Source organism: Cuculus canorus, chromosome Z, assembly GCF_017976375.1.
Source record: "Cuculus canorus isolate bCucCan1 chromosome Z, bCucCan1.pri, whole genome shotgun sequence".
In the NCBI taxonomy this organism is placed as follows: Eukaryota; Metazoa; Chordata; class Aves; order Cuculiformes; family Cuculidae; genus Cuculus; species Cuculus canorus.
In genome coordinates this window covers 54,541,672-54,569,288 of record NC_071441.1, presented here as the reverse complement: position 1 = coordinate 54,569,288, position 27,617 = coordinate 54,541,672, and the positions used below count along the sequence as shown (strand labels likewise).

General features: G+C 37.0%; 1 protein-coding gene across 21 annotated transcripts in view; it reads left to right on the top strand.

Moving 5' to 3' along the window:
- The window catches only part of XRCC4 (X-ray repair cross complementing 4), a 170,268-nt gene that overhangs the window by 3,110 nt on the left and 139,541 nt on the right, over positions 1–27,617 (top strand). For 3 of the 21 annotated variants that reach the window (XM_054055361.1, XM_054055363.1, XM_054055364.1), the window contains exons 2-6: positions 11,855–11,933; positions 13,842–13,916; positions 14,718–14,776; positions 15,118–15,267; positions 22,854–23,041. In XM_054055361.1, coding sequence (XP_053911336.1) covers positions 14,722–14,776; positions 15,118–15,267; positions 22,854–23,041 — 393 coding nt within the window. In that variant the 5' untranslated portion in view covers positions 11,855–11,933; positions 13,842–13,916; positions 14,718–14,721. Of the gene's footprint in view, positions 1–8,307; positions 8,925–9,851; positions 11,070–11,854; positions 11,934–11,990; positions 12,110–13,841; positions 13,988–14,717; positions 14,777–15,117; positions 15,268–22,853; positions 23,042–27,617 lie in introns of those variants that run through there. The other 18 variants (XM_054055366.1, XM_054055360.1, XM_054055376.1 and 15 more) reach the window with 15 other exon arrangements.

Here is a 27,617-nt window from a genome sequence, read left to right as displayed (position 1 = left end):
GTGGATGAAGTGCTTAGGGGCATGGTTTAGGGAGTGTTAGGAATGGTTGGACTCGATGATCCAGTGGGTCCTTTCCAACCTGGTGGTGACTCTATGATTCTTGGTCACACCGAGAACCTCCAGGTGGTCATCTATCTGTCTGTGGATCACTAGTTTTGTTTCCAAAGATGCTTTATATGATTATTTTTATATACTGTTACCTGCTTTGATAGTTTCCGGTAAGCTCACATATGAAATCTATTGCAAGTTTTTGCAAAAATGCTTTTTATTTATATTAGCAATTTAATTTTCAAGTGAAGTTTCCAGCAGCCTCAAGTATTTGAAGAGGAATTTTCTTTTATGCTGCATTAAGTTCATGCTGTATTAAAATGCTTTCAGCTGCTTATTTTGCTTTTGTGGGAAAAATGCCATTTGAGTATTAATGATCCTGTGGGAGCCTTTGTGGTGTTGTACCCAGCATTGATCGTGTACCCAGCATTACATAGGATACTAAATGAAACAAAATTTCAGGTGGTGGTATAATTAATACTGGTTTTCTGTGTGTGTTTGTGTTTTTTTTGTTTTTTTTTTTAAGGGAGGTTTAATGGTATTGGCTGTGCTTTGTAGTACATATGTATTAAGATATGTTTTAGTAGTGTGATTTGCCAGTGAAGAGATTGCCTACTGTTCAGTTAAGTGTTTAAGCAGGAAAGAAAACCAAGGAAAATGTGTATTTAATGAAAGGTGAAAAAGGTGGCTTCAGAGATTAAGCTTCTCAAATGCAGGAATAATTATAAGAAAACAATGACAACTTGGATGTGGGAGGCTAGGTATTTAGATTCTCTTTGGTGTGTTAGCTTTCTTAAGAGCTAGGGGGTTGAAGGATAGTTTAAAAGTATCACAGGTGAGTGATGTGACATAACAGATGCATCTGTATAAACAAGTTTTTGTGCATAATAAATGTGCACGTGTATATAGGAGGTGGAAAAAAAAATTATGAATAAGATATAAATCCAGGACTTTTTTCCTGATATATGCTAATTTGAATGATTTGCAAAAGCTGAAAATGCTCTTTTTTCTGGTTTTGTGTTGTATCTACTTATATTGTTCCTAGTATCTTCAACTGCAAGCGTGAATGCAGAGACTTATTTGCATAGTTGCTACAGCTACAAATTCGTTTAGCTTTCCCACTGGAATAGGTAAGTGGAAGAACATGAGGGATATGCATTATTCAGGCAAACACGTGGTGAGTTGTGACTGTTTGGTATGCTGGCAATGGTATTAGAGCATGGCATTTTGTTTGCTAATACCATTTTGCAAAAAAAAAATTAGGTATGCCTCCTCTTTCTGTTTCCTACCTTCCTCAAAAAGTGCAAAAGTGTACACTTTATTCACTATAGTGGGATGATCCATGATAGCTGTGAAACGCTTGGAGGCTGCAGCTGCTCTGATCAAGAATGAGTGCTCAGACTTAAGCCTACACATCAGAGGTGTTTGTGAGGCGTGCTTTAACCTGGCATTATAACCATACATTTTAGAGAAACTTACAGTGTCAGGTGACGTGTGATACAGAATATTCATATAACAATAGGAATTTCTATACCTTAGAATTTCTACTTTTCATGGCAGGTTTCATGTGAATTCCTGTCCTCTTCATAGTATCATAGTATAGTTAAGAGTTGGAAGGGACCTTAGAGATCATCTAGTTCCAACCCTCCTGCCATGGGCAGGGACATCTCACTAAATTGGGCTGCCCAAGGCCCCATCCAATCTGGCCTTGAACACTTCCAGGGATGAGGCAGCCACAACCTCCCTGGGCAACCTGTTTCAGTGTCTCACCACTCTCATGGTGAAGAAATTCTTCCTAATGTCCAGTCTAAATCTGCCCCTCTCCAGTTTATACCCATTCCCCTGGTCCTGTCGTCACAAGCCTTTACAAATAGCCCCTCTCCAGCTTTCCTGTAGGCTCCCTTCAGGTACTGGAAGGTCGCCATAAGATCTTCTCTAAGCCTTCTCTTCTCCAGGCTGAACAAACCCAATGCTCTCAGCCTGTCCTCGTAGGGAAGGTGCTCCAGCCCTCCGATCATCTTTGTAGCCCTCCTCTGGACCCATTCCAACAGCTCCATCTCCTTCCTACATTGAGGATTCCAGAACTGGACACAGTATTCCAGATGTGGTCTCACAAGAGCAGAATAGAGGGGCAGAATCACTTCCCTCGACCTGCTGGCCACGCTTCTTTTGATGCAGCCCAGGATATGGTTGGCCTTGTAGGCTGCGAGCACACATTGCTGGCTCATGTTGAGCTTCTCATCAACCAGCACCCCTAAGTCCATCTGTGCAGGGCTGCTTTCAATCACACCATCCCCATGGTGTACTTTACTCTTAAGTGTGATGAGACTTCTGTGTAGGCTGATGTTTAGTAAGAGTTGACTAGATTCTTGAAAGACTGTGAGGAATGAATACACCAGCTGTTATGCTATACTTGATGTGAGATATACAGGTACTTGAGTCTATAGTCTGGGATGCCTCTATTTGTTGCTTCCCATGGTGGTGGCTGTGTTGCCGAGGTTGTAGAAAGGACGGACTTGTCTTTTACTTTACATGCTCAACGTTTTTGACGGCGGTGATGCTGAAAGTTTACAATAATTAGCTTTATGAAATTATGGCATTACAGACACTTCAGGAGTTATTTTAGTGTTGATAGTGAAATGAGCAGACTAGCAGCTTCTTGGAGCCACGAGATGATTCTAATGTGCATGTTGGTGAAGTATTTAAGAACTAAACTTATTGAGTTAGATGTTAAACACTGTTACAGCGTAGAAAGGCACATAAAGAACTTTCAAAATTGCCCCAGCATTTTAATTGATTTATTTTAAGTGTTTAGCTGGGTTAAAACAAATACATCTAGATCAACAACTTGCAAAACAAAACTTTTCCATTAAGTATTATTTAAAAAGAAAGAAAAAGAAACTATAAAGTTATATATAACTGATAGGCTGATGCTAGAGTTACTGCAAAAAAAAAAAAGTAGCACCTTGGCCTTACTGCAGAAATAGTTAAGCTGTGCATGTTGCACATGACCTTAGCTGCTCTTCTGACATGAAGAATCCCAGTGTTGCTGCTGCTCGTGTCTTATCTAGCCAGCAGGTTTGCAAGAATGCTGCATAGCTTACAGTGGTCTCTTTTGGCAAAAAATTTACATTTCAATATGGATGGCAGCATTTAAAATGGTTTCCTACGCTGTATGTTGGCTTCGCTATATCACATCTTTCATACGTCTGTAAATGCAGCAGGCCTTACAGGGTCACTTGCTGGTTTATCTCAATGACTATTTCTGATGCCCTTGCTATATCTCAGTGCCACTTGAAGATGAGAAATTCTGATCATTGCCTCTTGTCACCTAGGGCTTAGCAGTATGTTGAGAATGTTTTTAAGGGATTAGGATAGAGCTCAGGAACCCCAAATAAAAAGCATCACACACCCTTGAAGAGTAGGTGGCATTGCCAGGAGTTTAGAGTGAAATTTTCAAGGTCTCAAAACATTACTTAAGTCTTCCAGGTTAATAGGATGCAACTGTGGTTTCTTTACCGTTCTGTTTGGCAAAAGAAGTGTGTAGTGCTTTCTATTATTGTACAGAAAGTGTAAAATACTTCGCATACACATTTAAGTTATTATGCTGACTAACTTTACGAAATAATAAAGAACTTAGAAAGCTATTGTAAAATACCATTAAATGGTTCCTGAAATGAAAATCTTTGCAACAAAATTAGGATTTTGCTCTAGTTCTGTCCCTGGTCCTTCTGCTGGCTTGAGCTGTATTCCTTTCCTGGGTTAAGAAACATTGTCCTTCACTTACTAGTAGTGAACAGGATGTCCCTGTGGATTTTAGTCTTCCCCACAGGCTTTGTCTCCATACACAAGAAGAAAAAAGGAAGGGTGGCAAAAGGCTCCTGTGATTTTGAAGATTAGTGGAGTTCAGTAACAGATAATGTAATAATAGTGCTGTCCATGAAAATGTCAAGATATAAAAGACTTAGTTGCTTATGTACGGTACCAGTTTGACACAAGCTAAGGTGAAATTTAGACAGCAGTTACTAAGTAAGTTACCATTGTTTCCTAATATAACACAATTAAATCTGATCAATGTGAAGAACATACCTTACAGGAAAAGGTCAATGTTGAAGCAATTTTTGTTATGCGTGTGCATAAGCAAGGGCCTCTGGCGTTACTGTCTTCTGAGGCATATTAGTAATTTCACAAAAAGCTTTTGATTAAATAGTCCAAATTTCAAAGTTGGGAAAATTCTTGGAATATTTCTGCAGCTGCTTTGCAGACATCTTAGTGAGTTGTGGGAAGGAGTGTCCTCCAACACAGCAGAAATTGTAAAATAAACAGTAAAAAAGGGAGACCGATTTTAACGTGATTTTAAGAGTGTGGAGACTGAGAACTTTTCTGTTCTTGATTTAGACATCAGCCAAATTACTTGCTGTCTTGGGATGGAAAAATCAATGCAATTAGAGGAAGAGTGAGGCTATATATCGTATCACAGGCTGCATTTGTTTTTAAAAATTATTCAGATGATTATGAAAGAGAGTGGTTGTTTACACATCTACAAAAGGATCTTAGAGGCCACACTTTTCAGCACAGTAGCTGGACAGGAAAGAGGCAACATGGGGCTTTCCAAATGCCGTCAGCTGTGTCAAGCTTATGGTAGAAACTTCACAAAAACCTGAGGAGAGATTTGTGTTGACTGAGCCAATGAGGGAAGATTAGACAGTAGTTGGAGGCAGCAAATGGTATTGTGTGGGCTTATATTAAATCTCTCCAGCTGTGAAAACTTAGCATTAATTTACAGAATATAGCATGCTGTGGCCATAGGCATAATGGAGATTGGGCAGAAATGTTAATTTTGGTGAAATCTAAGCACTGCTGTTATAGAGTAATTATTTTTTTGGCATAAGAGGCAAGGAGCTAGCTGAAGCATTCTTGTGTGTGTGTTGGTAATAAGCCTACTCAACTTACCTTTCATAATCTCTTTAAGGCACTCTTATCCCTTCCCCCCAGCCTTCTTCAGGGAAGTATATAGGTGAAAATCTTTAATCTTGTCTACTGCAGAGATGTGTTTTATTAACCTTGACTGTTGTAAAAAGAGATTTTTTTTCTCTTCTTCAAATAATGAGATGGAGAAGGAATTTTTTAGTATGTGAAGTCAGACTTAAAAAAACCCGGAGACTCTGAATGCAACTCTTCATTTAACAAATTAAGAACATCAACTACGATCACCCTCAAAATAGTTCCCTTCTGAGTTGTCACACAGCTGCATGTGTTATGGCCAACTTTAAGAGCAATTCCATATATTGTTTTCTCAAAGGCTGTTGAGGATCTCCATCATTTTTGCTTTCACATCTTTTACTGACATAAAATGGGTTCCTTTGAGCACTGACATGATCTTTGGGAAGAGGTAAAACTAGCAGGGAATCTGGTCTGGCAAATAGGGTGAGTGCTCAAGCACAGTAATGTTATTAGCAAAAAATCTGCATCTGACCGATGGTAAGGAGACATCTCTGTTTGAACATATGTCCACTCATACTGAGTGAATTGATAGAGGTTGAGCCTTGTCTCACTGTGACAGGTTAGAAATTGTTCTATTACCATCTCTTTGTCTCTCCCCTCCCACTCTTTGTTCCCGAGCTATAGGGTTGGTCTTGGTTTGTATTGGGCCTTATATATTACTAATTCAAGGTTTAGGCAGTGATTTTGGTAGGTACTTGATGCAAAACAAATGACTGTACGTGTAATGTTGAAAGGGAATAAAATGCAGCATGGAGAAAATGTAAGTGAAGTGTGACCCAATGTGCAGTGAAGCCTAAGCTTAACTAAGACTAAATCAAAATATTCTCTTTTTTTTTTCCTGTTTCCATTGCCTTCCATTTTACACACACTTCCCCCTCACCCCCTCAAAATGTTATTTATATTTTTGTTCTGTAAGAACTGATTTAACTTATCTGAGAAAGCATTGACTTAGAGTATTAAAACAACACTCTTGAGACCTCAGCACTGATGCTCTGCTTATTTGCCTTTTAATTATTTACACTTTAAGATCTCAAAACTGTGTCGAACTGGTGCATTATCAAAGCACTTTTGTACTATATTTTCCTAATGAGTACCTAATTGCCCTTTTGATTCAAGTCCCAGCAGCATTTTAGCTGCTATGCCCCTGCTGTGTCCTTATATTAGTCTGCAAATTTCTTTTCACTCTAGTGCAAGGTAGCATTCTTCAATAGTTGTGAGGGAAAGCTAATATTGAAAAGCTGTCTGTCTTAAGTGGACCCCCTGCTTGGCATCACGTGTCTTGGGTAAGGTTTAATTTTTGAGAGTAGGATGCTTTTGATTTGTTTTTTTGACTAGCCCATGAAAAAAAAACCAAAAAAAAACCCCACATGAAAGTATTGGGAGAACTGCTTATAAAAGTAGTGAGCCAATATTTTTGTGTATAGAACTTAAGGTGCAAAAAGTACAAGTCACTCTTGAGAAGCTCCATATGTCCTCTTACCTTCCTAAATGTGGTTTGTAGGCATAATGCCCATTAAGCACGAGCTAGTAGATATGGAAGTGATTGCTTGCCGTGTAGAGTCAGTGTTCACTGAATTTGTTATCTGTTTGGTGGAATTGTGTAATTTTTTTAGAAACAAAACTGCTTGTTTGCTCAGAGCTTGGTGAGGTTTGTAGGTGTTGTACACTGGGTCCCCTGCTTGCTAGTACATTGGCATGTCTGTTGTTCTTGCATATGGACTGGTACTTCTCTCCTGTTTTGGTTTGTCCAATGTGTTATCACAAAGCCTAAGCTAAGCTAGTGCCTCAAAGTTCTGTTGTTTTCTTGACTTATTTGAAGCTGCTATACCGTAGGTCACCAGCATCGTATAATCCAATGAATATGTACTTGCTGTGTTACCTGATATGTTGAATCTCATGGCTTGGCATTCAGGGCATATTAAAGAACCAAAACTGATCCTGTGCCCATCTGTGGGAACAGTTGAAATCCATGTTCAGTATGGATGGATAAGGATGAATGTCTCTTTCTGTCATCTTAAAATTCTGATTGCTCAGCCTAATCCATCATAAAAATAATTAGCTTTCAATTGAAAATGATAAACATGGCTGAATAAAGAGTTGCAAAATTGAAATTTAAGTGAATTGAAGGCAAGTATTCCAGTTCATTGAAAATGTCTTGTGATTTATTTTCTGTGGGGGCCAGATGAAAAAAAATGAATTACAATGTTTAAATTACTAATTTAAAGTAGTGTGACGTCTTTGTTTTCAGGGAGATCAATGTGACCTTTTCCAGTAGATAAATAGCAAATGGAAAGAAAAACATAATAAAACTTTTGTTACATGAAAATGGGATAATGCAAGAATTTTCTTCAAAGAAAATGCCTTAGGAAACTCTTTAGCAAAATAAAGCAATTTGGAGTCTAGGCCTATTTTTTATTATTACTTTGACAAGGGCATGAAATTAAAATAATCAATCTCTTTGAAAAGTTGTGGGAGGAGAGGAGGATATATAAGCCTTCCTATTTATACCTGCTCTTGTCCCACTGATGTGGCTACATTTGGTGAAGCTTGTTTTTCCAGGGCTTGATTTTTTCAAAGCTCTTCAGCAATCTTACATATAGAATTGCATCCATCCATTTGTAGCTAACACTTGATTTCTTTTTTTCATTTGTCCTTGTTTCAGATTTGTTACTCTTGCTTATGGAACTCTTGTGGTTTCAATATTACTGAATGTATTTGACTTTATTTCAAGTTAAAGAAAAGGCAGTCTGTTTAGTGGAACCCATTGCTTAATGGTGTTAAGTCAAACATTTATAGAAACATGTCAAACTGAGTGGGATTATAATAGGGAGCTAAAGAACAAAAAACAAAGGAAATATGTAAGACCGATTTGTTTTGTGTTTAATATCCTGATAATACGTAACCTTAAAAAAGGCAGTGTTTTGGAAAACAGATGATACCTCGAACAGACTACTATGTTATTCAAATATACATCAAAAAGACATATGTATCTGAATATTTTTGGATGGGAGAAGGGCAGTTAATGCATGTTTTTTTCTTTTTTTTTTTAAATTCCTCAACTTTCCCATACTTGGATAATACTGAGTTACTGAAAATGGCAGAGACTCATCTGGAAATGTCACTAAGATGCCAGGGATTCCGGAATCTTGGTTTTTACTCATTGTATACAGCAGGCTCAAAAGTTGCCTCTAGCAGAATTCTACAGAGTTGTTTCCTCTTACTGGTTTGTTTGGGTTTTTTTCTCTTATCTGCAAAACATAATTATTTTAATTCTGTCTTTCCAGAGAGATTATAAGGAAATTGATATATATTTAGGCGGTTTGGAGGGTTGTTACTTTTTGAGAAAGTGAATTATCATAATAAATAATCTTAAGGTTGCAGTTTTCACGGGAAGGCAAAACAGATGTGGCTCCATATCACCACTGGCTTCTGTTCGGCATGGGGAAGCCAGGCTGACCTACTGCTAAAATAGGGTTATATAATATTTGTTGAGGCTTGCATCTTCCAGAGGCAACAAAAACAGTGAGTCTGGGTCTCTTAGGCATGCCTGCTGACTTTGCAACCCAGATCTGCCCACTTGCTGCTGGTCTAGTGATTGTCTTTTGTCCTTGCGCAGTTCTATATGCGCTTTTTAGTAATTCCAGTACTAAAATTAACTTTTTCGTCAGGAAATGTTTCAGTTGTATGACATAATCTTTCTACAGACTTAGAACATCACTTAGTGTATCCTGATTTATGTAGGGAAACCTTAGGATTTTTCTGATACTGATTTCACAATAAGAGGATTTGACAATGTACAGGCACAAAACTTAGTGCCAGGAAGAATTCATCCAAAAAGATGAAAGTTTTCTCCCTTTTGGAAATCTACCCAGGTACTCCCTTACTTGCCTAATATATACTATTATAATTGCCACTTGAACGTTTATTTTCATATATGAAGACTTTATTTTTTAACTTTGTAATAGCTTTAACTGTCTCTTAATGTAGATGCTTATAAGTAAGCTTGGCAAGCCTGGATGCCTGGAGTTGGTAGTGGATGAGGTCTGAGACTTCAAGAGGATGAAAGACACCAGGGTGGGCTTTGCCTCCAGGCTACAATTAAGATCAAAGTTTGTTAGTAAGATTCCTACTATAAAGGTTGTTGACTGTCTGCTTCCTTCTGTTTCTCCTCATTTTTCAGATGGTGACTGTAGTAAATAAGTCTGACAAGGGTTGTTCCTTATGTACATTCCAGATTTTTTTGTGGCAAATTTTGCATATCCTATTGGCCTATAGAGCTTAAGAAGTTTAAGAGCTGTCTTGAAGTGAATCTCTAGATCAAATGTTGTCATGCAGGACTGAATTTTTAAAACGGGCCATTGACCTGTCTGCACAAAGTTTTAAAGTCATTCAGTCACTTCTTCATGTTCTGTGTCAGTTTTTCATTCATTTCCTTTATGTGCAAGACAAAGTTGTGTTATTGACAAGACGGTGATCCTTCTTTTAATATAAAACAAAGTTAAACAAAAGAACAACTAGATATAGTTTTGGTTGCATGTAATATAAAGAAGTGTTAGCCCCTTAAATGTCATTGGAAACAAAGCTGTTTCAAAATTTTTATGTTCTTCGGTCTTCAGATGTATCTTAAAGTTGCAGCTGATAGTTATTATTGAATCTTTTCCCATCTCAAATATTGTGACCAAGGGAATGGGATGAGGTAAGAAGGATGCTGTTCTGTTTTCTTCATCTTTGTTGGCCCAATTATGTTCCTCCAAAAAGAAAAGAAAAAAGAGGAAGCCCTTAATAGGCTGATAGTAGTTCTTAGATTAACTGAGTCGTAGTTGAAACATTTGTCAGATATTTTAATACTCTTCCTCTTGAGGTATTTGAGTTAATGGAATTTTAAATTAACATGAGAGACTCTCAATTTATATGAAATGTATCTCTAGAAATATTCAGAAAGATATGATTTGTCTTAAATCTTTCTGTTAGACAATGTGGTAATAGCTAGTTTTAATCTTCAAAAGCTATCTGATTTTTTCTTTGCTGGTGTAAATCTCCAATAATCCACTTATAACTACATACGGCATCTGCTGATGGTACCAGCTCTCTGATTATAGGTTAACCATTCCTTTTCTTCTGATTATTAGATTCTGATTTGTAGTGTATGTTGTGGTGAAGCCAATGATAGAAGGGATCAATTTGTAGACTTTAATAGCAGTGTGCTATATGTGCTGGTCTTCTATTCTGAACTCACTGTAGATAGCTCCCTGTTTTTCTCTGCAAGAAAGCATTTAGGTTAATTGCTCCGTTAGAAAGGCATAGCCGCTCTTTCTGATTTGTAAGTAGCCTTCCATGCATAGCTGCTGAAGTTTAGAACACCTGCAGCCAAAGCAATTTGAAAAAAAGCCATTTGTCTGCATGGAAAAAAAATGAATTGCTGAAGTTCAAAATATTATCAATGATGCTGTGTTGGAGCAGCCTAAAAGATTTGGCTTCTGGTCTATTCCTAGTGCCATCCAAAACAACATATAAAATTCTTTGTAAACCAATTTTAAAAGTGTCTTGTTTATTCAGAAGCAACTGTGTACGCTGTTTGTTCAGAGACTAGACTCCCGTCAATTGCACACCAGCCAACAGCTATTTCTACTTAAAAAGAAACATTGCCTAATATAGATCATAGGAGCCAAAGAGCAAAGGGACAAAGTGCTTAAGATAAACGGCTCAATCCTCAACTGTTCGAAGGTCTCAATAAAGCCTCTGATTTACGAATTTGGGGTGGGACTAAACTGTTCCCACCTGCAAGCTCGTCCCAGATCCTTGGCTCTAACACGGTGAGGTGCTGGTATGTGATGTGACCTCCTGTACCCTCAAGAGAAAAAATACAGACTTTCTTGTGGCTTTAATCCATCAGTTTCTCTGCATCTTTTCTTTATAGTAATTAAGGGAGGAAGAAATAACTGCTCTCATTTTATTGAGACGGTGAATGGAAAGAACCTGCAGAGACAGCATTGCTGAGTATTGAATGGCACTTGAAGGTACTCCGCTGGCCTAATAAACTTGACGTTGTTTTTAAGGCTGCAGTAGTGAGGGTCTGATTTCAGTAATTTAGTTTGTTTGATAGCTATAAAAATAGTTTGACTTCATGCAGTGATTTTTTTTCTGATGAGCTTTGGTAGTGGCTGGACTGGTAAACAGTGGCAGTACCAAAATTTAGGTAGACATTTTAGGAATTTTCAGCATTAATGCAGTTCTTGCCCGTGTCCCTATCTTTCCACCCAAAGATGTTAACAAGAAACTACCTCTTAAGGTTTCAATTCTTTCTCATCCTTTGTATTTTTGTCTGTTTTTCATAAGGAAACTATGACTTGATGGAGAGGGAATTAATAAACCTTAAAAAGCAGTACCAGCTTCTACAAGTTTGTGTGACCAGTTCTGTGGAAGTTCATGTGCCGAGCTGGCATGTTTTTCAGACCCCTTTTTCAGTACATCTGCAGTTATTTTGTTCTGGCAAAGTGTCTGGCCCAGAGTACTTAAAAATGCTGTGACTCTTTATGGATCAGTTTTAGGTGTAGTCTTAATGGATTATTGGAGACAATAGCCACAAGAGAAATGGTTTCGTGTTTGTTTAAAAATCTCCTAATAGTATTTCTAGTAGGATACTTTTGAATGTATCAAGGTAAATTCTTAGACAAACACATGCAGGACTGTTGGGTTATACCAATAAATTGCCCTGTCCAATAGATTGTCCTGTCAAATAATTGGAATTTTAAAGCATTATTTAGATATTAGATTGAAATGTACATATTTTTTTCACTTCTAGGATCAACATTAAGGTCTGGAAGATAGTGATGTCAACAGCAACAATGGGAAATGTAACTTGTTGCAGCCTTGATGCTATGGTAAAACTCAAATTTGTGTATATATGACATTATCCACTGCTGGGCAATCCGCTGTTGCCCTAGTGAACTGTAAGGCCTGGAAGAGGCCAGGACAAACTGGGAATTGGAGCTGGAGGAAACCAGCAAGCAATTTAGGAGTTGGATGCGATGATCCTTGTGGGTCCCTTCCAACTCAGGTGATTCTGTGATTCTGTATCATATCTCCTATGGAAATGACTAAAGAAGTGTAGATTCAATCATATTTCTTGGAGATGTGATATCTGTCTTCTGCATTTCTGAAGAGACCACTCATGGGCTGCTGAACTGAAATATTTATAAGGTGGAGGGGTTTTTGTTCGTTTTCTTGAGGAAAGGGATCTGGAGTATCTGCTTTGGCAAATCTGCCTTCATGTTGCCCTCTGACTTTGGCGATGCACAATGGTTCCCTCACCAACAAAAGCTCTGGGGCAGAAACTCTGTTAGGAACATTATCGCCTTCTATACAAAGTACTTGATCTGTGAAGAGTCATGTGTACTTGGCATGTTGAAAGCTGACAGGGTGATCAGAGAATACTGTAAGCAGGCAGGTGAATTGAGATAGATTAGTTATAAGGGAGATGTTTTAGTTTGCTTCCCTTCTTGGAGGTATAGTTTGATACATCTTTTAAAGATACTCAACAAAGTTATTTGTAAATCCTGTGAACATGCTGCTGACTTCAAGCATTCCGTAATATGTCCAGCTTCCTCCTGAAATTTCTATTTTGGAAATATACTGGTGTATATGTATTACTACGTTTTTGTCTTTTGAGTGGATGAGATGCATGCGTTTGCCTATTAATTAATTAATACAAATATGCTCTGATTTAGTTTCTGTATTTTTTCTTTTGTTGGTGGTGATTGCTAGTAGCTGAATAGTTAGGTAATTTTTGCTCTTTCTTTGATGTATTCATGCTTTAGCTGTATGTGGTTTATCCATATACTCAGCATTACACTAAACTCTGTGGAAGAGTTGTGTTGTTGAGAGATTTGTGGAAGAGAGGTTTGGGAGTTTTTTTGTTTGCTTGCTTTTTTGTTATTTTATTTGGGTTTTTTACGAAGTAGTGAGCTACAATATTCTTGTTTGCATATCCTGTGCATGTCAGCCCAATTTTCATGAAGAAGGCTTGTTCCTCTCAAAGAGAAGTAAGTAATAGCTATTATATACAGCCAAGAATCCTTAAGTTTTTGCTCATGGTTTGGAAGAGCTGAGTTCTTGAAGAACTCAAGGAGCAAGGTTGACCTCTGCTTTGTGAGGCAGTTTCTAAACATGTAGTAATAGCTCAATGACCTTTCAAAAGGTCAGTGAGCACAACAGAGGAGAGAAAAGCTGGGAGAAGAGATGTTTTCGTTTTGTGTTTTATTTCAGTTTATGGATGTAAGTACTAAAGTCATCCCTCTTACTGTCGCTCGCGAGAATTTATGAGGCTCAGCTGTGCGTATGTGATTTATTTCCTTCTACTTGTACCATAGCTTTTGAATCCTAAACTCTTCGTAAAAATAGTCTTGACAGGGAAATGTCATGGTGCTTATGTGTACTTATGCTTAAAGCTGAAAAATAAAGTTAGCAATTTGAGTATTTGGTGATGAAAATGTAATGGGTAGTGAGAAATGCTGAAAGTGCTTAATGGTGTGTTTTAGCCAAAGTTCATTCTGGTATTCATAGCAGGCACTTCGTGTGATGTTCCTCTTATTGTTTAGAAATGCTGTTTGTTAGTCCATGGTGATCTGTATTGTGGTTTAATTAGCCATTAGAAATAGTTAGTATACAACTTTCATTAACTTTATTGATATTTATAATTAATGTTTGCATTGTTGACAATGCAGCTATTGTCTAGCTATTAATGCAGCTTTAGGCTTGAAATTCAAGTCTTATGTTCATTTATTTTGCAGCTTTTGAACACTCGGCACATGTCTGGACAAAGGAAAGGCATTTTCAACTGTTGTTGAATGCATAGCTGAGCTAAGGTCAGACACACTGCAATCAACTTGCAATGTAACATATTTCTCCGAACCTGAAAATGCCTGCTCTTTGGGAGGTCAGCGGTGGTTAAATCTGTGTCTAGATTTGGCTCTCACTGTCCATGAGCAGGAAGCGAGCTTTCCTCTACTGTGGCTTGAACACTCCTCTCAAGGGCTGGAATGGAAGCTTATCATGATTACTTATTGCTCCACTTTAAATGGAAAATTTGAAACAGCTTTTAAAACCTGACCAGTCCTAAGGTCTTTGCACTCAGTGCATGTAGTTTAAGTACCTCAGTTGTGTTTTGCCTACTTTTATAAGTCCTTATTATTTTAGCATATGAGTGAAAAACTTTCTTCATTCACGTTCTTAAAAAAAGAAAAAAACATAAAAACCCAACACAACTAAGCACCCCAAAACAAATTCACTCGCTCTTCCAGTACTGGAGAACAGGAAGCATTCTTGTTGAAACTTTTGTATGTCAATGTTAACTTCAGCATTAGCAGTTTCTTCATTACTCTCTGGGGTGAATTGCCAGTGCAGTTTTAAAGTTCTTGGGTAACATGAGGATTCATTATTGTCAGATTAGACTGTTTATATACACATGGGATTTTTTAGAAGGTGTTATGTCAAGTAAAGATTGCCAAGTTGCTTTGATACTGAGCAAAAATTTTACTATAGCATCATAAATTTTGTTCTGCACAGCGTCCAGTTTTTTAAATAATTTCTTTGCTTGTTGCTACCATCCACTACAACCTCTGCTTTGCGGTGAAGCTTAGTAACATGTTTTCACATGAATCTTCCAGATGGATGTTGACTATTTTGGATTATATTCCATGGACTGTATGTTGGATGATAATGGATAGTAAGTTAAAAAGATAACCATGGGTAAAGGCTTGTCTGTTGTAATTTTCCATTTTCCAGCTTTCTGACACTTAGTTTCTTAATTTGGGACTATTCAAATATGTTTGATTATTGGGACTGTTATTTTAAACCTTATTTTAGCCCAGTTTTCTGTTTGAAAATATCATCAGTTTTCTGAAAAACTGAATTTGTGGAGGGAGGTAAAATTAAATTCTAAGTATCCTTATACTTGTATCATTTGGTTTTGTTTTTTTTTTTTTTGAAGCTAGTTACGTAAAATTGCTAAACACTCCTGGAAAATAAGCCCTTGGTTATAATAAGACTATCTTACTTCCTAAACAGGTGTCAGGAAGATGGAGAAGATTTTGAATAGAATTCATCCAGTTTCTGATCCAGAAGCAACGTATTTTCTGCAAGTATCATGGGAAAAAGATTTAGGCGTTGGCTTTGGTGTAACACTTACTGATGGTCAGTGTGCATGGACTGGGACAGGTAATATTGGAAATTTTTTAAAAAGTTATCATTACATTATTATTATTTTAAACACTTTCTAAACTGTGACCCACAACTTGCATCAAAAGCTTTTAATCACTATTAGCTCTCCCCGGCAATCGAGGATGGAGATCTGTGATCTTCTGGGATGTAGTCAAAGATCTTACAAATCTGGAAGGATTGTGTGCCAAACCTAATACTAATTTGTTTGTATATGGATGTGCAATGCTTTGTTCTTTCTCAAGAATATAATTTCTTGCAGTGATATTGGAATCTCTTTTGATCTCTAGATCTTTGAACAAATGTGCCATGCAACTTCCATTTCCAAATTTTAGTTCAGGAAGCATTTAATTGCAGCTGTTTTTAAAATGGCTTGATAAAATCATAATATTAAAGGTCGCAGTATTTGGTACTGAGGTGAATTTTTGAGAAGGAGGGACAAGGAATTATTTTTTTTCCTGGCCATAAGTTATCAGAAGAAAAAGAAATAACCTGTGGGCTTTTTTCCCCAATCAGAAACCCAAATAAGAGAATTGATGTCTTAAGATGTGCATGCTTCTTTCATTCATGCCTAGCAAAAGAAGGAAAGATTTGTGTGTTCCTTTCAAATGCTTCATCCAAAGCACTTGTCTCCATGGCAAAAATATTTCAAAGAGAGAACATAATGCTATATTTTACAGCGTGTTGTAGGCAAAACCACTATCCTTTTTCTGAATGGTAAGACTAGATTTCTATGTAGTTCCTTCCTTCTTCCTGTCCAGTGGATGCTGTTGCTTCCTGGTTCCTATATCAGCCAACCTTTCAAATATGCGTGTTATCCTTATATGCATATATAAAAAATAGTGCTTTGTGTTTGTATATGCATGTACACACTGAGTATGTATGTGTTTATATACAGTTCTTGTGTATAAAAAGAAGCGTAATCATTCATTAGCATTCTTGGATACAGGTTTTACCTTTTTTCTTTCAAACACAGGAAACAAGACTAACTTAAAATATGTCTACATGTGTGTAATGTTATATCTACTCTTCCATATTCAGTCACACTTTTCAAACAAGCTATTGATGAGTAGTTGCTGCAAAAGACAAATACAAAAGACAAATGTATTCGAGTGCTGGTTCCCTGTAGTCTGGTATGGAAGGTTTTTATTTCTTAATGTGACATTAGGATAGACAAACTATATATTTTCAAAATAACAAAAAGGATGTTAACAGTGCTAAATACTTAACTAATTGAGCATGCTACTTTTTCTGTTTAAAAGCTTTTCTGGTTGTTCTTATGTAGCTTTTAAAATCTTCTGCTTAACATTCACAAAAAGCTGATTCTTCAAATCTGATATTCTAAGTAAAATCCATGTTTCTATAACTGGAAGGGTATAGAAAAAATACGTAAGCAGTTCTCATTTTGTTAACTTCCTGCATCTGGCAGACTGGCAGGGGTATTATGTCTCGAAACAGAGGACCAGTGAAAGAAAGATGACCTCACTCTATTAAAAGGAAATAAAGGAACCCACAACTGTTTAGCATGAGCACTGGGTACTCATCCAAAGGAGAGAGCTTCTATTTCTTCTGCAATCCCTATTGAATTTGTAGTGCTTTTAAAAATTTCATTAGGAGTTGAAGATCTTGTGCAGGAGGCTTTTCTACCGCACAGATCTGTATTGTTGATCGCTTTTCAAAAGTTATTACATCACATTTGAGACTGCTTAGATTCTAAATTCAAAACCTTGGAGGAAGGAAAGCAGTGGTCAGAAAATTCTTGCTTTGGGAAATCCCTTTCGGGTTTCTCATGCTGTGGATTATTTTGCTTGGCAAGACCTATCAGGAAATGAATGAGAGTTGCTGATGGAGTTGTCTTGTGTTTTTCGTATATTTTATGTGATGATGAAAAGTGTTGGGAGTCTTAATTAAGGAAGGGAAAAAAAAAGTCAAATCGTGGGGAGAGAAGAAGCACACAAATATGCAGTATGATTTCATGTATTCACTTGATTTGGGCTGAAGAACTACAGATATATGCACTTATACTGTTCATGTTTCTCTAAAGATTGATCAGTTGTGATAGTTTTATAAGATAAAGGAACATGCAGTATGTACAGGCACCACAGGAGAAAAAACACAGTACTCTTATTACAATAAATTAATAGCTTTGGGCTTTTCAAGCTTATTTTCACTAAAATTTTATTTAGTTTTTCTTAGTGTGGAAATCATTTTTTTTTAGACACTTATTTTTGCAAGTATTTCTGACTTATTTTTTATACTCCTCTGCCTCATACTGCAAGGGATTATACATTTCTGTCTGTACTGTTTTGGGAGACTGAAGAGGATTGCTTATATACTAGTGGCCTTTTCTCTCTCAGCTGTCTGGTGTCTTGTACAAGATATGAGCTAGCTAATGAGAAAATGATTGGTGGCTTATAATAAAATATAAATGTTTTAATGGTAAATTTTTTACCTGCCTTTCCCACTTAATTCTTGCTATTTGTAGGGGATTGTTAGCTGTGCAAGATGAGCCTTGACCAGCACTGGAGTTTGTTATTCACTGGCTTGTAAGCTTAGCTATTTTCCTGGCTGTAGTTCTGTTGCATCGTTCTTTATAAGAACGTTAGAAGTTCTGCTTTCAGTTTTAAAGAAAAAACAAACGAGATAGAGCTGGCAGTTGTTTTAAATTTTAAGCCTTTCTGATAACATCCGTTTCATGCTTAAAATCTTAAAAACTTGAAACATATTTTTCAGGTGGTGATCTTTAGTTTATTAGGTGTCTCAGTGTATTTCAGTGCCCCTAAGCTCATCAGTGTTAATCTGTATGCAAAAAGATTAATGTATGATTGTCTTCTACATCTGCTGTAATGTAGATAAAAAGCAGAATAGTTTCCTTTTCAGGGCATGTGCTTTTACAAAAAGCAAACATCTTGTGTTTACAAATCTCTAGGGGCTTCCATTTATAAAATGCCTCACTTCTCCCTGGGCTTGTTTTTCCCAGCCCACTCCATATTTTTTTCCTGCTTTGCAATATAGGTAATGCAACTATGCAGTGTGTGAACTTAAAATGTAAGGATAAAAGCATCATCTCCAACCTAGGAATACTGATTATGAAGTTATTTTATTTCTGGTATCTTCTAATCCATGCCCCACAGCACTCCTTTTTAATGTATAATGACTTTGCTCCTATGTCTGCCATCTGCTAAATGTTTGTGTTTTTGCAGATCTGGTAAAATGCTGTATATCACACCTTGTCCTTTTACTTTATGTTAGGCTAATATAAGTGTGTCAGGTTTCCTCTTGTATATTTAAAAGAGGGGATCAGAGAATACTCATTTTTCAGTGTGTTCTTTTAAGGAGTATATGGGAAACTTTGTGACAGACTTCAGATTGCCGTCGACCTGACATTTCACATCTAGGTGTGACAAAGATTGACTTACTTGTATTTCCTTTTTTTTTTTTCCTATTATAACTCCAGAGTAGTTCAGTTCCCTTGCATCCCTTTGCTTTCTAGCTTTTGAAGGATATAATGATTTGAATCTGCCTCTGAATATGCCTTCTACTAAGGAAAGACTAGTGTGATTCCGACCCACTAATTTATCCTTCTCACTGTGTCTGAAGGCTCAGATTTTCCACAGAAGACATAGTTTCTCCCTGTTTCATTGCAGTGTTGACATTGGCATGCTCTCGTCACCTGCACCTCCTTTGTCACCTAACTGTTCGCCTGTATCTTCTAAACAGAGTAATAGAGTGGGGTGATAGTGACTGACCTGCCTTTTCAGATTTTGCAGATGTATGTACAAATAGTGGATTTATTTGTGAATAGATGACCTAACTGGTTCTTGTGATGTGTTATTTACTATAAAAAAGAAAAAAACCCACAGAAACCCAAACAAAATACAGCCAGCACCCCCAATTAAGTCTAAGATCAGTGAAGTCTACATCTTTTCCATATGATGAGGTGTGTAGAGAGGAGGACTACAAAAGCTAATACTTAGGAACAACAAGAGATAGTTGGGAAGTCAGCACTGGGGCAGCTGTGGCTTTTGAGTTGGTGGAGTTTAGGATTATGAGAGAAGGGAGCAGAGTAAAAAGCAGGAAAAGAACCCTAGATTTAAAGAGAGCAAACTTTGACCCCTTCCAGGATTTTTTTAAAGGAATCCCATGGCACATGGTTTGGGAGAGAAGAGGGGTCCAGGAGAGAGAGTTGATTTTTCAACTATCACCCTCCTCTAAGCTGAAAAATAGTTAATTTCACTGGAACAGAAAATCTAGCAAAGTTGATAGGAGGCCTGCATGGATCAACAAGGACCTCCTGGCTAAAAAATAAAAAGGAAGTGTACAGAGGTGGAAGCCAGAGGAAGGTGACTGATGAGGGATATAGAGACACTGACCAAGTATGCAGGAATAGGGTTAGGAAAAACAGAAGCCACCTGGAATGGAATCACGTAAGGAATGTGAAGAGGAACTAGGACTTCTGCAGGCTAATTAGCAGCAAGGGGAAGATGAAGGAAAATGTGAACCTGCTGCAGAATGGGGCAGGGGGACTGGTAACAAAGGATATGGGAAATGCTGAAGTACAAATCAGTGCCTTCTTTGCTTTAGTCTTTGCTGGTTGAATTTGCCTTCAGAAATTCCAAGCCTGTGGGATAAGAGGAGTGGGAAAGTCAGGAGAAAAGCGATTCACCCTTGGAGGAGGATCAGGTTAGAGACTGTCTTGGAAACTGGATGTCCACAAGTCCATGAGTGCTTGGGTTCTTGCCCAAGTAATTGTGACACTGCTCTGGATTTTTGCAAGGTAGTAGTCATCAGGGGATGCCTTTAAGGGCTTTTAGAAACATCTCTCCCATCTTTGGGAAGAGTACGTGGGTAAAACTGGGTAACTGGAGGGTGGCCAGCCAGAGGGTGTTGGATGAATAATCCTGAAAACCATTTTAAAAATATTGACAGGATGGTGAGTAGTCAGTATGGATTTACAAAGCACAAACCATGCCTGACCCACATGATAATCTTCTCTGATGAAATTACTGGCTTGTTGAAGGAGAGGAGGACAGTGGATGTTGTTTATTTTGGCTTCAGCCAGCAAGGTTTTCAACACTATGTCCTCTAAGATCCATGTAGCCAAACTGGCAAAGTATGGACTAGATGAACTAACAGATGAACCATAAAATGAATTGACCGGATTTCAAAGGGTTGTTGTCAGTGGCATGAAGTCTAGGTTAGAGGCCAGTTAATAGTGGCCCTGTACCAGAGGTCAATATCAGCTCTGGTACTGTTAACATCTTCATTAATCACTTGGATCCTAATAGTGCTTCCTCAGCAAGTTTACATCTGATAGGAGGAGGGGTTAATAGAGAATTGGGTTACCATTCAGAGGGACTGAAACAAGCTAGTAGGATCTCAGGAAATTCAACAAAGGGAGATGCAAAACTCTATACTTCAGGAGGAATAAGCCCCAGCCTGTACTGCTGCCCTGAGTGTAGGACTGGAAGCAGGTCCCATGTTGAAAAGGACCTGAGAGTCCTAGTGGACCAGAAGTTGAACATGGCCCAGCAATGTGGCCTTGTAGCAAAAGCCAACAGCCTCCTGGGCTGAATTAGGAAGGGTGTTGCCAGCAGGTTAGGGGAAGTGATTCTTACTCTCTGCTGAGCTTGGGTAAGATCTGTGATGCAGTGTGCAGTTTTGGGCTGTCCAGTATGAGAAAAACATGAACTTAATGGAATTCATACCTGGTGAGGGGGAGTGAAAATAGTGCAGCCAGTCTCTTCTCAGTGATGTCTAGTGAAAGGACAAGAGGTAATGGGCAGAAATTGAAATACAAGAAATTCCTTTTAAACACAGGAAAAAACTTTTTTACCATAAAAAAGACCAAGCAGCACAACAGATTGGCCAGAGATAATGAGGAATTTCAGTCCTTGGCAATATTCAGACTCCATTCAAAACACAGTCTTGGGCAATGTTTATAGTTGATCTTTCTTTGATCAGTGGTGTTGGGCTAGGTGGTCTCCAGAGGTCACTTCCAACCTCAACCACTCTGAATCTATGAGAATAAGCTAAAATTATGAAAGGTGAAGAATTAATCCAGAAATCCTGAAGTGTGTGAAAAAATAAATATTCATAGGAAATAATTATTCATTTACATCTTTGCTGTATTTTTATATGAAGGATTGATCTGATATATACTGCCTTCTTTGCCATATAAGGTTAACTACTGTGTCAAGATGATGACTGGAAAGAAAGAGACAATTTGAACAAGCTCATGTTTGATTGAAATGCTGTTCTATTTTTATCAGTATGGTTTCAATGCATGTGCAGGTTTATATCTCAATATGAAACTATCTTCAAAGACGTTTGTATAGAGAAAAAATGTAGTTACAGGGGTTTCAAGTAGTATACTTTTGTAGTCAGAGTTCTGTGAATGGTGTGTTTTGGAGGTTTTTTTGTTGGGTTTTTGGGTTGGGTTTTGGTGAGTATTTTTTTGGTTTTGTGGAATATTTTTCAGGGTGTCACAAACTAATATCCTTTTGCATGTTGCACTTTCTCAATTGCTGATCAAATGCTAGAAGATCTAAGAGCAAACAGGGTAAATAACAATCGAGAGCAGTCTTACTCAGAAGATTGGTCAGAAGAAAGAAACACTTCTGTTTATCAAGTAAACAACCTAAAATACTGTATTGATAAGCTATACATTAAAGCCTGTATTACCTTTTACACATCCTGTTGTAACTTTGATTTGAAGTCTTTTCTTATATGTGTCTGTGCAAGAAACTCTGCACTCTTCGTTGATGTAATTATTCTCATTAACCTTTGATCTCTAAAAGTACTGAGGAAACAGTATGTAGAATAAAATAAAAAGTAAGGAAAATAACCAGGGGCCATTATAGTAAAATCTTCCTGTTCGTAATGAATGATGGTGAGTCTTGGTAAGCTGCCATTTCAGTTTGAGAGTTAACCAAAAGAAGATTTCTGAAGAAATGGATGATCAGAGGCAAACAGGAAAGGCTATCATGGTTCTTAGTGACAGTAAATCATTGCCGGCCTGTTCTGTACTGGATTTAGCCATTCTCAGTCTTCAAAGGACGGGAACACAATTTTCTTCTTACAGCTGATGTAAGGCAGGCTGGAGACCCAGGCCCTATTTATTGCTCTTCAGATTTGAATGGTAACAAATGGATTCTCAAATCTCTAGGTGTAGCTTCAATTGTAAATTGACAGTTTATTTTGTTTTAAGGTTATAAATTAGAAACTTGGAAAACTGGATCTGAGTGAATGAAACAACAGTTACATCTATTGCCTTATAGGATTTTGATTATGCACTTTCAGAGACTACTAAGAGAGCACAATAAATCATAGTTAAAAAATTCCAATCTTTGTTATAAGGTTAGTGTTATTCAGAATAGCTTTAGGCAAGTAGAATTGTGTACTACTAGCAATATTCCTGCTATATTTCCATGAATAGCATGCTGATATATGCCAAAGAAAGTATAGCCTCTGAATATTTGTCTGTTCCTTTATGTGTGTGAGTATGTGTCTGTATGTACGTATAAATATATATACACATTCACAAACACATGAGTATTTATTTCTTACGTATTTCTTTCTGATAGTGTCTGAAGCTGAGATTTCTAGGGAGGCTGCTGACATGGAAATGAATAGAGAAAAGTATGTTGAAGAATTGAAGAAAGCATTGATATCTGGAGAAGAATCAAGGGGCAAATATAACTTTGCCATTTCAAGAGATGATAAAAATATGGACTGTCACTTCTCCTATGAAAGAAACCTGAAAGATGGCTCTGTAAGTATAGTGGAATATTTACATTTGACTGTTAAACTATGATAAAGACCTTCTTTATACTTTATTTTATTAAGTTCTTAAAAAACAAATAGACCTGTGATACATATTTCAGATTAAATTAATATTGTGAACTCTGCCACAGACCAAACAAGTTTGTTTTTTATTAAAACTTGGTATGAATAGAATTACTTTTTGTTACTTTCTTAAATGTTCCTGAAAAAGTGTATTACCTTTCTATTGAAGTTTTGGATTACCATAGAGATAGAACGAGGGGGGATGGTTTTAAGCTGAAAGAGGGAGATTTAGATGAGATATTAGGAAGAAATTTTTTACTGCCAGGGTGGTAAGGCACAGGTCTAGGTTGCCCAGAGAAGTGATGGCTGCCCCATCCCTGGAGGCGTTCAAGGCCAAGTTGCATGAGGCTTTGAGCAACCTGATCCAGAGGAAGGTTCCCTGCCTATGGCGAAGGAGTTGGAACTGGATGATGTTTAAGGTTCCTTCTGAACCAAACCATCAAATGATTCTGTGATTAATGTTTTGCTTTTTTAAGGAGGTATGCCTACATGTTGGAGCTGCAGTTTAATGTTAAGCTGATATGTTCCATAAGCTCAAACTTTGTTTTTTAGTTCATTACTTGTGAAGTATGCTTCCTATTTGAAATTCCAAGCCCCAATGCATTTCTGTTTTGCTTTTTTTCTTTTCTTCTCTCTTCGTACTTACCTAGATAAAGAAAAATATTAAAAATTAAGTAACATAATTTCCAAATGCTAAAACATATTTTAAAAATGGGATTTTTCTATTACTTTAAATTACAACTGGGAATGTGATACCGTGTGGTTTCTTGGCTGCATCAATGAAATAACTTGGGTTTAAAAAGCACGGGTTTAAAATTGCACAGAAATTGTTCAGCACACAGTTCTGCAGTCAGTTCCACTGAAATTATCGAGGAGAATAAAATGGTGGGGAGACAATGGAGATGAGATTGGAGACAGAGAAGAGTAGGCATGTCTTTGGTCAGATATGTTTTGGTTTTTTCCTGGGGAAAAAGTCTAGTATGGAGTTGAGTCCATGACCAGAATGTCTAGGGGTTGCTTTGTTTTAAAATATTTCTTCTTCAGACCATTGGTACATGCTTTGCTTTTTACTTGGTTAATATTAGCATGTACCATCTTTTAAGAAACCAGCAGAGGTGTCTGACTGGTTACAAAAATACAAACCAAACCAAAGATGCTGCCTTCTCTGGGATGTGTCCCTTGGAAGTGTAAGGTGGAAATAGATTTTTTTCCTCTAGATTGGAAGTAGACAAAGAATGCTGTGTAGGTATTGGTCACAAACCTGAAAGTTTTTTGGAGTGTATGTATTTCATGTATGTGTATCTCCTAGATGAGATGAGGGAAAACTCACTTTTAAAGCAGGGGCTATTCAGAGTACCTTATCAGTAGCAGTTCACATATTTGCTTATTGTCAGAGTCTTGGCATCATTTTAGTAAGCAGAAGACAGATTCAGTGGAATTAAGTTGCGCTTCTTAAGAGTACTTCTTTATAGGCCTTTTTCTTTGTGCAATATAGGAAATCTCAGCACAATTTTGTTCTTGACAGAGATGCCAAAAGTTAGTGTAAATCTTCCAACTGGCGTTATCAATGCTTTTGTTTATTTACCCCAGGCCTAACAGGCTCTGTGGCTTCTCGACACTTCTTATGAACATGGGTCTCTGTGCTATTCAGAAAGGGTCTAGGTCAAAAAACAGTAAAAAAAGGTTAGGACCAAATTGTACCTAGAAAATAAGAGCAGTAATTTTAACAATCCTGTTTTTCTTGTCTATGTCATTCATAATATATTCTAAATATCAGACAGGTGAAATACATATTATATTTTTATTAAGGGAAAATATATTAATATATGTGGGCCCACTTGATATATTTCCATAAATTAAAGCTTATGAGAAATTTAATTCATATGAAAACATCTTTTTATCAATTTAGGAAAATAGCAATCTAGCCAAAGAAATTGAAAATACAAAGGGTTCTGATTGCTTTAGCTTCAGGTGTCAAAAGAGTGTATGTAGAGAAGATTGTATTTCTTGGGTGAAAATACATCTTTTTTTCTCCTGTACCAACCTAATGCCTGCAAATAAAATTGTCAAAGACTTTGCCAGAATTACAAGTAACTATTCTGTATAATATAATGTACTATAAACATATTGCAAGTCTCTGTGAAAGTATTCATGACGTATATTTTTCAGCATCAGATTAGGAAATCAGTCTTCCTAGGCTCTGTAAATCCAGATGGCCAAGATTCAGCTACATGTATGTTTACTGCAGAGCAAGCCTGGAGAAACTACTCTGCAACTTAAATGACTTAAATTTCAATGTTTGTCTCGTATATGTACTTATTTTTCTTACTGGGTCTTACATCTTTTGTTTAGTCATTATGAATTTTTCCTATTTCTCTTTTCATACATCAGGAACTATACATATACACAAAATACAACCTTCCCAGTCTTGGGAAGAGTGTTGTGGGGCTGGAGGGGTGTGGAAGAGTGGTGGCGACATGTGCATGGAAGGAGGGGAACTTCTGGTTAAACTGTACTGCTTTTCTTTTGTTGAATGTGCTGCCTGCAGTCAAACTGGGAGATGTAGTTAGTCTTCATGTTTTTGTATAAAAATGCAGGCATAAAGGAAAAGGAACAATCACTTCTAATTTTGACAGTATAATAATGCTCCTTTCAGGTTAGTAATGCGTTCAGTATAATGCATAATATATATCCTTCCAGTATCCTAATGCTTCTTTCAGGTTCCCTATTTTTCTCCTACTCCATTATACTATTAATCAGCATTGTGAGAAAGTCCATTTAATTATCAGGAATAATTAGAAGATTAGTATTCTTAAACCAATGTTTTTATCATATGCTACATAACAAAAGGATGGGTTACAGAAAAGTATGCATGAACACGTAGTTGGTTGTGTGCTTGAACACTGAATGTTTTGCATAGTCTTAAATAATGTGGTTAACTCTTTTTGGTTAAAAAGCTCAAAATTTCTGAAATACATTGTTATACTTTGGCTATAAAATATTTATCAAATCATGCAGTTATCTATTATTGCATATTTTTTCACCTGACTACAGAGGTACACTTGGAAAATCAGTATGCCTTTTGTTAGAGTTAAATGCATGCTTATACAGACAAACTTAATTAATTTAATGTCAATGTATCCTACCTATAGCATGATGTTGATCACCAACAGTCAACTATGTCCACCTCACCTAGTGATGTTCAGTGCAGTGCCTGGCTGTAGTTCTCTATTCAGTCTGCATAAACCACTAATTCCTATAAAAGGTGAAGAGTAGAATTTTCACAAAATTGCCTTTTTTCTTTTAAATACATCATAGATTCAGTTGAGTTGTGTCCTGTGCCCTTAATTACTAATGGTATCTACACAGTCTGTTAATAATTGCTGGCTGAAAAGTCTGTGAGGTTTAGATACGTGATGGGTAACCCCAGCTGGAATGACCATGTTAAAAGCATCTTAAAGGATTCACAGGGGTAAATTCTCATGGCTTGTAAGACAAACGCTTCTTATTCTGTCTCCTTATTAAGAAAATCTGTATTTATTTGTCAGTACCATAGATTAAATGAGTAACCTGAAATAATATTCTTGATGCATTTATAATTCACTGTAGTTAATTATAGTGTGGAATTTACTAGTTCTTGTTACTTTCGTTCACAGAGAGAATGTGTCTGAGAAAGCAGAAAAAGAGCAATAAACCAGAGCTCATTTATTCTGTATGTCACATTCATGTGGGAGAAGTACGGTGCAAATATCTGCACATGTGACACGTTATTTGTACATGTTTAGCATGCTTTGTGTATTGACTAGGAAAGTAAAGAGACCTAATTTGTCATAAATAACAGAAGCCTTCATATGGCAGTGCATCAGAAGTTAGTGTTTAAAATTTTAAGCCTTCAAAAGCAGTGTTTACGATGTTACAGATCAGTAATTTAATAATTGACTGATCAAAGTAAAGTTAGCTGTGTCACTGTTGTCACTTGGTTTTTCTCTCGATGAGTGTAGTTTTCAGCTTGGTAATTAGCAGTGTTGAAGTACTATATGTATATATGTTATATAACTTATAGACAATTTTCAGGGCTTAGTGGACATTTAAATCAGAAATACTGTTTTTTCAACAACCTTTCTGATTTTTATTTTTTTTTAAATCATGCACTTCTAGTCTTCTGTTAGAGAATATCTGTAGGTGATTTTGGAATAGTGACTGGTAGTAGTAACCTGGTGATGATGAAGTGTTTGATATTGAAGTTTTGCTTTCATAATGGTACTGTGCTGTGGTGTAGCTTGTGAAACGTATGCTTCCCTAAAGTATAATGATATGCCAAAACTGTATTGGGTGGTCTGCAGGCGTGCATATAGAAAATAATGAAGTGACGTTAAACAAGGGAAAATGTAGGTATATTATTGGGAAATACTTTTTGACATTGAAATTTCCTTTACTGCTGAGGAAACTAGTGTTTGCTAGAGGAAGTTGTAGCAGCCCCATTGTGTAAGTCACTTAAAGAT